Source organism: Odontesthes bonariensis, chromosome 1, assembly GCF_027942865.1.
Source record: "Odontesthes bonariensis isolate fOdoBon6 chromosome 1, fOdoBon6.hap1, whole genome shotgun sequence".
Lineage (NCBI taxonomy): Eukaryota > Metazoa > Chordata > Actinopteri > Atheriniformes > Atherinopsidae > Odontesthes > Odontesthes bonariensis.
The window spans coordinates 42,834,067-42,846,545 of NC_134506.1; the positions used below are offsets into that span (position 1 = coordinate 42,834,067).

The 12,479-nt window shown below is 39.9% G+C and overlaps 1 protein-coding gene across 1 annotated transcript in view; it reads right to left on the bottom strand.

Moving 5' to 3' along the window:
• The window catches only part of LOC142381975 (multiple epidermal growth factor-like domains protein 11), a 180,903-nt gene that overhangs the window by 84,304 nt on the left and 84,120 nt on the right, over nucleotides 1–12,479 (bottom strand). The window contains exons 6-7 of the mRNA XM_075467346.1: nucleotides 3,352–3,598; nucleotides 78–198 (exon numbers count right to left, since the gene is read on the bottom strand). Coding sequence (XP_075323461.1) covers nucleotides 78–198; nucleotides 3,352–3,598 — 368 coding nt within the window. The remainder of the gene's footprint in view (nucleotides 1–77; nucleotides 199–3,351; nucleotides 3,599–12,479) is intronic.

Below are 12,479 nucleotides of genomic sequence, written 5' to 3' on the forward strand. Positions count from 1 at the left end.
GTTCGTGTGTTGTGCGTGTGTTGTGCGTGTGCTGTGCGTGTTGTGCGTGTGTTGTGCGTGTGTTGTGCGGGTCGCACCATCCAGCCGGCGGGGCAGGAGCACGCCCCGGTCACGTGATGGCACGTTCCTCCGTTCTGACAGGGGCAGCGCTGCTCGCACAGGGAGCCATGTTTACCCGGAGGACACATTTCCTCACAGCTGCAGGGAGACAGAGACAGAGGACAGTTCATGAGCAACACACCAAGGAAATCTGAACTGGAAAAGCAAAGGACATTAAGATTTTATTCCAGCACAGTGGCAACACAAAAAGCTGTAAACCATGAGTTAGGCTTGAAGTAAATTATTGAAAGACGGTTCATGATCTCCTGAATGTGGAGTCTTGTCTTCATATTTTATAAAAAGAACAAAATGTGTCTTTGGAGAAAAACATTAAATCTGTGATATAATTTAATTGCTTTTAAAAAAGTGAAACAGGCTCACAAAAGTATGAGAATAAGGCGAAATAAATCCGGAATATTCAAACCTGGAAATAATCATAAAGTTAGAGAAATTGGAACTGCAGAAACAGTGAAATCTGAACAGATTCTGAGCTATTCACAGGTCTTCGGTCAGACTAATTAGTGGAATTGATCCTCGCAAAAAAAAACCAAAATGCTGCTGGATCTGATCGACTCATCAAAGTCTGGAGTAACTAAGTTAACGTGCAGAGACCTGAGCCTCCAGATACCAGCCCAACAGGGCAAACTGAGAGTGGAAACAGCTGAGTGTCAGAAATCGGGTTGTTGTTGAGCAGAGGCAAGTTTGCTACAAATCACCTGCAGAAGTTACATAATTAGATAAATAAGGTGGATCTCAGAATTCATACACCTGTACGGCTCCCAGAGTCTGCAACACCACGAATGACGAGGCTCTAAGACAGTGGTTCCCAAACTGTGTGCCGTGGGATTTTGTGACCATACGTTATTACTGCAATATACAACTGCACAAAAATAATTATTTTTTAATTTACTATGTCAGTACTTTGTATGCACTCATTTCATAATACAGAGGCAAACTCTATACCTAAAAACAATTATTTTGCTGTTAACGCAGTTGTTCAGGTGGGAATTATGACTTAACTCTTAGTGAGCTAATGCTAACTTAACTCCTAGTTGGTTAATTCTAATTTAACTCCTAGTGAGCTAATGCTAACTTAACTGCTAGTGAGCTAATGCTAACTTAACTCTTAGTGAGCTAAGGCTAACTTAACTTCTAGTGAGCTAATGCTTAATTAACTCCTAGTGAGCTAATGCTAACTTAACTTCTAGTGAGCTAATGCTAACTTAACTCCTAGTGAGCTAATGCTAACTTAACTCTTAGTGAGCTAATGCTAACTTAACTCCTTGTGAGTTAATGCTAATTTAACTCCTGGTGAGCTAATGTTAACTTAACTACTAGTGAGCTAATGCTAACTTAACTTCTAGTGAGCTAATGCTAACTTAACTGCTAGTGAACTAATGCTAACTTAACTCCTAGTGAGCTAATGCTAACTTAACTCCTAGTGAGCTAATGCTAACTTAACTCCTAGTGAGCTAATTCTAACTTAACTCCTAGTGAGCTAATGCTAACTTAACTCCTAGTGAGCTAATGCTAACTTAACTCCTAGTGAGCTAATTCTAACTTAACTCCTAGTGAGCTAATGTTAACTTAACTCCTAGTGAGCTAATGCTAACTTAACTGCTAGTGAGCTAATGCTAACTTAACTCCTAGTGAGCTAATGCTTCTGCATCGTAGTAACGAAGCATCTCCCACCACTTGATTGAGCAACTTCTTCAGGAGGTCACGGCTCTCTGTTGAACAGGACTTGTGAGTGGCCCTCTGCTCAGTACCAACAAGGATTAAAGAAATCTCCGCGCCCCGACAGGCACATGTATCTCACTAATTTGTAAGAATGCAATATATATATACATATATATATATATATATATATATTTTTTTTTTAATATTTAAAAAATGTATATATTTTTATTTATATAAATAATTGTATATAATAATTTAAAATAATAAATAATTTATTATTTATATAAATATTTAATTATAAAATATAATATTTAAAATATTTACAATAGCACGTTTCAACCCTGATTGCTGAAATGTTGCGTTGATAATTTGTAGTTCAGGACCAAGGACAGTTCTCTGTGCTGAATTTCTGCTGAGTTTCCCTTGCCTCATTTTTAATTTAGTGACCCGTCTGGTTTGAATGAATGTGTTGCTGCTTTGATGAAGCCTAATTTGATGAAGTTTCAAATTCATTTTTGAAATATTTCGTTGATAAATATTTCAATAGTAAAATAGTTGTCTTTGTCACATTTTATTTGGCATTAGTAAATAATTATGCACATTTACAGATATTTGACATGATATGAGTGATAACACGTGTTATAAGGACTATTATAGGTGTGCCTTGAGATTTTTACTTGTCCTTTGTTTTTTTTGGGAACCATTGGCTCTAAGAAGTCGAGGAGCTCTCCAAGCAGCTCCAAGTTGTGGAGAAGACCAAATCAGGGTTGGCTTGTAAAATATCAGAAACTCATGGAGCACAATTAAACCCATCATTGCAAAATGAGAGAGTATGGCGCTACTGCAAACCCTGCCTGGAGAGGACCGTCCACCAAAACAATGGCATTAATCAGAGGGGCAACCAAGTTAACCCTGAAGGAGCTGGGAGGCTCCGTCCATAGGAAAACTTCCACTTCCAAATCTGAGAATTTACAGAAAACTCTGCAGGTTCCACAGGCTAAACCAGAGATCCTCATTGGGCAGCTCCTCAAGCTTTAATTGGCGGCTCGCACTCGCATAGTAGCTTATAACAATATGGTAACAATAACATTTTTTTTTCAAATAACACACAACGAATACTGCACAGTATTAAGTATTTTTATTAAGTTTGTGTTTTTGTAGTATTAAGTATTTTTATTAAGTATTAATTAAGGCTTAATGGTGTTTCCTAAAGGGGGCACTGTTAAACCTGGCAACGCAGCCCGCTTAAACCACCGTCACACTTGACTGCAGAGCACGCTAGCTCCTTTAGCGCGAGATGCAGGCACAATGGATCGGTTTTTAATTAAAAAAGGGCAAAAACCAGCACAAAAACCATGCTCATCCTGAATGTCTCACTATGATTACAACAACAAACTACAAATACAACATGAAGAAAGTCAAGGACATGCACCGCAGCTTCCGCTCATCCCAGTATTGAGGTAAATGTGGTCTTAATTAAAAATGTATTGGCTGTGTTGTTTCTTTTTTATATGTAGAAATGTGGCTCTTGTGAAAACAATAGTGAGCACCACTGGTCTAAGCGCTACTTACAAAGCTCCGGTGTATCCGGGTGCGCAGAGGCACTCGCCGGTCTGATGGTGGCAGGTGGCGCCGTTGAGGCACTGACACTCCTGCAGGCAGTCCTTTCCATAGAAGCTGGGGTTGCAGTGCTCCTCGCAGCGCCACCCCTGGTGGCCGTCGGTGCAGACGCAGGCCCCCGTGATGGGGTTGCATTTGGCTCCATTACGGCACTGACAGCGGTTGCTGCAGTGGGGTCCCCAGAAGTCGCTTTCACAGCCTGAGCAGACACGAGAGAGAGAGAGTGATTTTAAACCATGATGAAGTCATGAGGTCAGAGAAGCTGGAAGATTCGTGACAGAGGTCTCAATTAGCCGAGAGGAGGACCGAAAGGCCGAAGGATTTACTGAGGACAGCGGAGACAAAAACAGGAGAACAGAGCCTGCAATTATCAAATGTGCACGGTTACACTAAAAGTTCAGAACAAGACAATTAGGGAGAAATAAAGTTTCTCCATGATAGAAAGAAATAAAACATGCTTTTTTCATTAACATTCAATTACAACTGGCTGCCATATTGTTTGATTTTGCCAAAACATGTGGTTTAGATTCTTATTTTCAGAAGTTTCAGAATTTTCTTTTAATAAAAAAAGTTTTTGCAACAGTATCTATGTTTAAAAAGTACAAACAAAAATGACAAAATACATATTTTTTTTTTTAAATTTTCAAACTTTTTATTTAGAATCTTTAAAAAACATTTGTTAAAATTTTAACTTTTTATTCTTATCTTTTTACTAAAAAAAATCTAAACAGCAATTTTGTGTTTCTTGTTTAAAAATAAATTTGAATCAATGATTTTGATTTGTTTTGTTTTTGTCATTTAAAGTGAAAAGTGTATATAAAATATATAATATAATACATTATAATATAATACTATAATATAATTTATAAATGTTTTTTTCTTTAATAGTTTAAAAATTGAATAAAACGTTTAATGAGTAAAAAAATAAGAATAAAAAGATTTTAAATGATTTTTTTCTCCTAAAAAAGTTTAAAATTAAATTTGATGTGTTATGTCATTTTTGTTTGTACTTTTAAAAGTTTATAAATTAAAAAAAAACGTCAAAACAATTTAGATTCTCTGATTTTTTCAATAAATTCTAAATTCAATTAAAAAAAATTATATTTTTAGTAATTTTATTTTGACTTTTAAAGAAATTTTATATTTTTTTTAATAAAAACATTACTTTGACTGGCTTCTAAAAAAAAAAGCGATTTGGAATCTTAATTCAATATTTGTATTGTTGTTGTATTTAAACAATACATTTCTGAATTGCAGGCGTGAAGCAGAATTGAAGATAAAAACTACATTTACTGCCATCCTTCTTGTTATTGTTGTTACTGTTTTATTCTCGTTTCTTCATTCTCCTTTCCGAACCCGCGATAAATGTTTAAAAAAAGAAGAGAGAGGAAAGAGGAGATGGTCTGGGAGGAATATTTATCTCATTCTTGGACTGCTGCAGAAACACGAAACATCAACAGCTTCAGATAAACAGACGCAGACGCCCGCTGAGCAACACGCTGACTTCCTGTTGGCTCCCTGCTAATGAAAAGTGAAATAATTCAGCTTCTCTGGTCTTTGCAAACGTTACCAGAATAAACCGATTCAATTCTGATAATATTAAAGAGATATTTCCCAGGAAAAAGTGAATTAGTGTGCATGTCTCGCATAGCTTTGAAGACACAGAATTAAATCAACAGTGACACCATATCATAAGTGAATGAAAAAAAGTGTCATCTGACACCACAAACAACATTTATACAACTTTTTATTTTCAATAAACTGAGAAACATTATTATTCAGATAAAAGATTGTGCTTTTGGGGAGTTTTACACTTGCTGATGGCTTCAGACGCCCTGATATACGCTCCCAGGAACAGAAAAAAAGGATCTTCCATATTGTGTCACCTTCAAAATAAAATTCAAAGTACTTCTTTCCTTTTCCTCCTATCTACAATATTTCCAGGGATGTGTTAATAAAATACAGCAGCTTCCCAGCAGGACCTCCAACTCCGCTCCATCACTCTGCTTCCAACGTGACGTGAGAGCTAAATTCCTTAAACTTTTTAAACTATTCTCACCACATTTCACCGAGATGTTCAAAGGAACAAATGGTGCAACACAACAGAGGAGCTCTGCAGCAGGAAGGGAAAGCACAATGTCACATTTTACACTCGTGTGTGATTAGCTGCTTCCTCGTACCCACATCTGAGCGTTAAACAGACCGAGGGAGTCTGCAGAATAATTCAGAGAACATGGATGTGACCTCCACACAATGACTACCAGAGCAGAGGCTGAATCTGAGGTGCCTCTCTGCACATAATCCTTGATTGTACGACTTTTTTCTTGGCTACAAACGAGGAGCCGGTCAAGGAGACAGTCACCTCTTCTTCCAGAGATGAAGAGCTGGTTATTTCAATTTACGCCGAAGGCATCAGTATGCTCCGAGCGCAGAGCTTGTTCCAGCACATCGGGGCTTTGTGACAGCATCACCCTGCAGTAAAACTCTGCAGGACTAAGTGCTGTTGGTGGCCTCGCTGTGCTGAACCGGGTCGCCTAATGGCACCTAAAACAACTGAACAGGCAGATTTAGGTGGATCACTTCCCAAAAGACTGTTGAACCCACTGTACACAGTGAGGTGAGGATGTCAGCAGAATTTGGACTTTTTATGTTCTTCAAGACTGAAGTCTTTAAGAAAACACTGCATATTTTTCCTCCTCACTATGTCAAGTCTGCAAAAAAGATGAAATCACACAGAGCTCCTGGAAAGAGAGCAGGGACTCTGCGGGGTGCATCCTCCGAAAACTGAGTGCAGAATGAAGAATGTTTTCCTTTGGTATAAACCAGGGGGTCCCAAACTTTTCCATGCCAAGGCCCCCCAAACAGTATCAGCTTCTGACCGCCTTTGCAAACCACAGACAATGCTACAAAATATGTAAAGAAACATCAACTTTTACAAGGTATTTTCCTTCTTTTATTCACGGACAGCAGCTCCCTGTGTGAATGCAGCAGATTGTTTGTTCCTGCTAGCGTCCTTCTCAGCTAACAAGCCGATTGATTTCCATTAAAATGCTACCGTGAAATGTTCCCTTAGTGCTAAGCTAACTGGCTAAGCTAACTGGCTTTTACAATGAACACACTGTGCAGTATTTTTTCTTTTCTTTGCTTTGAAATGCTCCCAAACTTTAGACATTCTTCCTCTTTGGCTCTGATTTTTGCTCCTTGTTGTTTTCTCCAGTTTCCTCCATCAAATCTAACAAAAGTATCTGTGTCCACATCATGTTTCCCCGATTAATCACGATTAATCGCATTTGTACGCAGAATCCAAAAATGAATCCAAAAGTAGTGTATAGCTTTTAGCATTTAGTTTTATTTTAAATGTGCTGCCATATGAATGAAAGTGCCATAACATTTGTTGTGCAAACACACTTTTAACATCAGCATCTTTCTGTAGTTTTTATGTAGAAGCCTCGCTCCACTGTCTGTTTCCTTGAATGACTTGCTGCTATCAGTTGTGTGTTTTGCCTTTAAGTGATATTTTAGACTGGAACTACTACGCTGAGAAGACAATTCAACTTGGCAGTGTTTACAGATGACTTTGGTTCTGTCGACTCCGCCGTCTGGAAGAACTTTAAAATGAAAATGGCCGAGTAAAAGTTCCGTACCCTTCTCCATGTTTGGTGGATCCGCCGATTACTTTCTTTTCCTGTTCCGCAGCAGACAGCAGCAGACTTTTACAAAATAAAAGCCTGTGAGCAATAGACTTTTACAAAATAAAAGCCTGTGAGCAACAGACTTTTACAAAATAAAAGCCTGTGAGCAACAGACTTTTACAAAATAAAAGCCTGTGAGCAACAGATTTTTACAATAATAAAATAAACATAAAACAGGGGTGGTCTGTGGCGTAGTGGGTTGAGCAGGCGCCCCATGTACAGAGGCTATAGTCCTCGCTGCAGCTGGCCCTGTGCTGCGTGTTGTTCCCCCTCTCTCTGCCCCCTGCTTCCTGTCTCTCTGAACTTTCCTATCCATTAAAAGGCACAAAAGCCCTACAATTTTTATTTAATTCCTATTTTTTTAAATAAATAAATAAAACCTGCGCTCATGCTTGATAAAATATTTATCGATGTTAAATAATCAACGAGTTAACACGATAATAACGAGTTAACTCTACCAGCCCTAAACGAGCAGGTTGTCCCAAAGTGACGCTGAAAAAAATATGGTCCATGCATTCCTAACACGTAGGCTGGATTGCTGCGGCTTCGTTTTCGTTGACCGTCCAAGTAACTCCAAGAGGATCTTTCGGTTGATCCAAAATGCTGCAACCAGAATACTGAGCGGTGCCTCCCAGAGAGATCACATCTGCAGGCTTGGGCCTGACATGGCTCCCTGTAAAGTTAGGAATATAATTTAAAATCCTTCTCATAACATACAAAGTCCATGTGAAAGATCTTCTTGTTCCCTATAACCCCATAAGATCACGTTGCTCTCAGCTCTCTGGTCCAGTTGTTGTTCCCTGGATCTCTGGGACCTGAATGGGAGGCAGAGACTTCAGTTTTTCAGGCTCCCTTCCTGGACATGGCACCTTTTTTACCTTAAAGATTTCCTCTTTGAAAGAGCCTGTTATTATTTTACTGACACTGTTATTTCAAGTGCTTCCATGAATGATTTTTATGTTTTATTCTCATCTTTTAGCTTCGGCTGTTTTATCTAAATGTTGCTTTTTCTCTGTGAAGCACTTTAGATCACACTTGTGTTTGAAAGATGCTCTATCAATCATTATTTTTACAAAAACAGTCGTTGTAGTCTCGTCTTTCTGTGCCGATTGGATATTTCTCAGCTGTAAGCTGACTGATGGAGTGCATTCAAAAGATTTTCGGCACTTGCGTTCAGAAAACACAAAACAAGTTTATGAATCACGGCTATCAGCCGGAAACCTGAAGACATCGGATGAAAAACTAACGGCACGGAAAGAACACATTATTGTATTTTATCTCAGAATAGAAATAAAAAAACCCTGCTGCCTTTGATGATTTAATATGGGGTGAACTCGACGGCCATATGTTGAAAGAAAAACCCTGGAAATGGCGGTGAAGGTTATCCATGCTCGACTTTTATTCCCCAGCTGTGGGTGGTAGTTTCATAGATATTATAATGTTAAATGTTTCATCAGGGCTGTGGTGGACGGAGCTGTGAGCAGACAAAGCATACGTCAGACTCCCCCTCTCAATCTTTCTCTAATTTACTCTCTTGCCTTCTCTGGCTTCCTCCTGTCTGCCGTTTCTCTCCTTCTTCTGTCTCAAAGCAGGGACTTCTCCTTATTTCCCTTAACTAGTGAGCCAGCATAGTCAAATCCTTTATCCTCTCACAGCCTCAATTATTCAGCAGCAAAGAGTCCAAATCAAGTGACTAATGACTTTGATCAAGAGTAGCTCGCTGGCACTAAGAAGAACTTTCTGCACTAAATTAAGAGCAGCATAATATACTTTGGCAAAGGCCAACTGAGAGGAATATTTCCAGGTTTGTCTACAGTGCTCTCACTCTGCCAATAATAAACTCGGAGCATTCTCAGGAGGATTCTCTCCGACTTCTAAATGAGAAACACCGATATGATATTCCCTGAGACCCGCATGTGTTTCTGTCTGTGGCCGTCTGAAGAGTGGAGGGGTCATCACCCTCATATCTGCCTCATAAACATCCAATTCAAACACTTATTCTGGTAAAAACACATCAAATCATGTCATTCGTTTCTGAATTGATGAGGCAAAACTCTGACGAAGCCACATAAGGTTGGACACACAGGTGAGTTACTGCAGCAGCTTCAGATCCAGTTTTACTCTCAATGAACTCAGTTAACTCCTGGGCAGCAATTAAAGGGGAAGTTCGTTGTTTTTTTTTTTAAACCTGGACCTTATTTCGGGCATAAAATCCGTTCATCTACTCACAAATAACAGTTTGCTGAAAGTCGGCGTCCTTCGCAAGATATTTAGATCACTGGAGATCGGCGTATATCCATATAACGGGAGAGAACAGGGCAGAGACAATACAGCCTCTAAATAAGGCATTATCTGTCTTTATTTCACCAATACTGTTGTTCAAAAACATACTCAAGTAAATGTAACTCGTTACCCACCTCTGTTAAGGGGTAAACACACTCACACTGAAGGACGCATGAGTTTATGCAACTATTCTTCAAAGATGCACATGAATAAAATGTGAATGAACACTTCTGTGGCGTTAGCCCACGTCGCTGATTGGACTGTTTCTTCTTAAACGAGTTTTTCTTTCATGTCAGGATGTGAGAATCATGGACTGAACTGATTCTAAAGTTCAGAACCAGACAGTCTCCTTCCCCTGAGAGTGATGCAGCTGTGCGCATCGACATAAGAAACTCTGCACTTCTGTTTACATTTCAGTGCTAAACGGCGTGTTTTTCCCATCTTTTTTTAACATCTTCGTTTCAGTTTCCATGAAACATCAGATGCAGGTATTTCCAGAAGGTAAAAACCTGGATTTCACAGCATTTCTGCAGCATCAGGTGCACAAAATGAACCAGAATCAAACATTTAACACCACTTCTACTCCTTTCCTCATGAGAGAATCTCAATATTCACACAATCAGGAGGTAAAACAGGTTAATTCATTCCGATCTAAAAAGATTTAAATGTTTGGTTTGAACCGAGAAGCTTAATACGACTTCACTTGATGATTTCTTTGCAACAAAACGTCAGTGGAGTGTATTCAGAGGTCAGGGGCTGTCAGCATTTTGAAATGATCAATATTCATTCTGTTTTTCTTTCAAGAGCAGGAAATGACAACCTCGAACTATAACTGCACGGCTGACAGAGCAGCCATTACAAGGTGATTACTGCTTTGTCTCAGGAATGTCAAATATTGATGTTTAAAACTGGATTTTTCTGTTGCTGCATGGGTAATATTCGCTTGTTTATAAAGGGAAAATCATCATCATAGATAACCTCACTTCTAACTTGTATTCAAGACGAGGGGCTGATCAGAAAAGCCTAAACAAAAATAACACAGAAGTGGAGCCAAGCGGTGGCAGAATATTAGGTTTTTCAGCAGAGTGAACAAAGAAAGGAAAGCAATTAAGTTGCATAACGGACTCAGGCAAGACGTACCCCAGACAAAATACAGGCTTTGAGTTTTAAAAAAGATTAAATGGACTCCAGAATGAGTCATGTAAATTAAGGCCTGTATTAAGACAGGGTGTTCTTTTCTGATTATCTCTATAGGAGAAATGGAAGAACTTTGCAGCTAGAAAAAACAACATACATCCATTTTTTGTCGGCTTATCTGAGGTCGGGTCGCAGAGACAACAGACAACAGGGACACCCAGACATCCATCTCCCCAGCGACACTCTCCAGCTCCTCCTGGGGGATCCGGGGCCTCCGCCAAGTAGGATGTCCCCTTAAAACCTCCAAAGGGAGGCGACCAGGAGGCATCCTAACAGATGAACCACCTCAGCTGACTCTTTTCTATGAGGACGAGCAGCGGCTCTACTACTATGTTGGAGCTCCTCCCCCTTTCTCTAAGGCTGAGCTCCTCCCCCCTCTGAAGGAAACTCATTTCAAGCCTGATTTATGGTTGTCTACGGAGAGCGGCGACCCTCCCGGAGACGCTCTCAGTCCTATCTATCCGTCGAGGCGACGGAGACTCGGGGAGACCGCAAGGGTTTTGATTGGTTGGCTAACAACATAATTTTTGGAATCACTTTTCCGGTTTAGCTCCTTCCTCTCAGAACAACAACACCGCCATTTCTGAAAGAATTTACTGTGTGCCAGTCAACATTTGGTCAAAGTTATTTGCATTTCAACATCAACAAGCACCAACTCCAACAACAGCCTTTCTCTGTCGGTCGCCATCGTTCGCTGTGAGGAGGAACGGAGCCGGAAGGTGAACCATCAATCAACCACTTTCACCATAGACGTCGCCAGATTGGGTCGTCTAACGTAGCGCCGCCTACTGATCGGGAGGTGAACTGCCTTGGGTATCCGACATCCCGACGGAGAACTTCGAAAGGTTTAACAGCCTCTGCGTGACCACGGAGTCGGGTTGACGGATAGCGACGGAGAAGCATACCGAAGCCTTCAGCAGCTTGTATCAACGACCTCATTCTTTGGGTCACTACAGACAAACAGCAGCAAGACGAAAACATGTGACAATGTGACGGTTACAGTTTGACATTGGCTACTCTTTTATACGCCGACAGCAAAATTATCATTGAAGATTAATTCTTAAATTCTAAGTCAGGAAGACAGTTTGATTGTCTGTGAACCACTGAGTCGGAGTGGATCGAGTCTTCTATGAAAGTTCACTTTGAGTTCAACTCAACGTTTGATAGCAGCGTGTAAAAGTCTGCAGGAAGACGTGAAGAAAACGTTAAGGGTTGTTTAAAACTACTGGAGAAAATGCTCCTGGCTTCTCATTATTGAGAAGAACTTCTGTCCGTGACTTTCAACTGTCTGAATGACTCTTAACAGAACGTTTAAAGGGGAAGTTTGTTTTTTTAAAAAAAAACACCTTCATCTACTCACCGATAACAGTTTGGTGAAAGTCGGCGTCCTTCGGAAGATATTTAGATCCCTGGAGATCGGCGTATATCCATATAACGGAGAGAACAGGGCAGAGACAATACAGCCTCTAAATAAGGCTTTATCTGTCTTTATTTCACCAATACTTTAAGACCAATGAATGAATGAACGCGTACTATTAGCTCAGAGCTGCCGTGTTGTTGTTATCGGGGGCTATCTACACACCCGTCTACTGGGATGACATCATCAAGTTTACTGCTGCTAGTTTTGTGCAACATGGCAGGATATTTATCAGAATTTGACGACCTGGACGACGACTTTGAGTACGATGGACGTCCTTACTGCTGGTTTGGAGTTTTACTCCAATTCAAAAATATTTCTACTTCTTTGTGTCTTGTTCAGGTTTTATTTTTCTTTTATGAAGTCTTTGATGAGTCCTTTAATCTAAGTTTGGTCTGAACACAGACACAAGCTGAACCCAGAGCTCCATTATACAAACTGTAATCCTGCTACACATGAAAACACAGAGTTTGAGCCTCACTTGCAGTCTG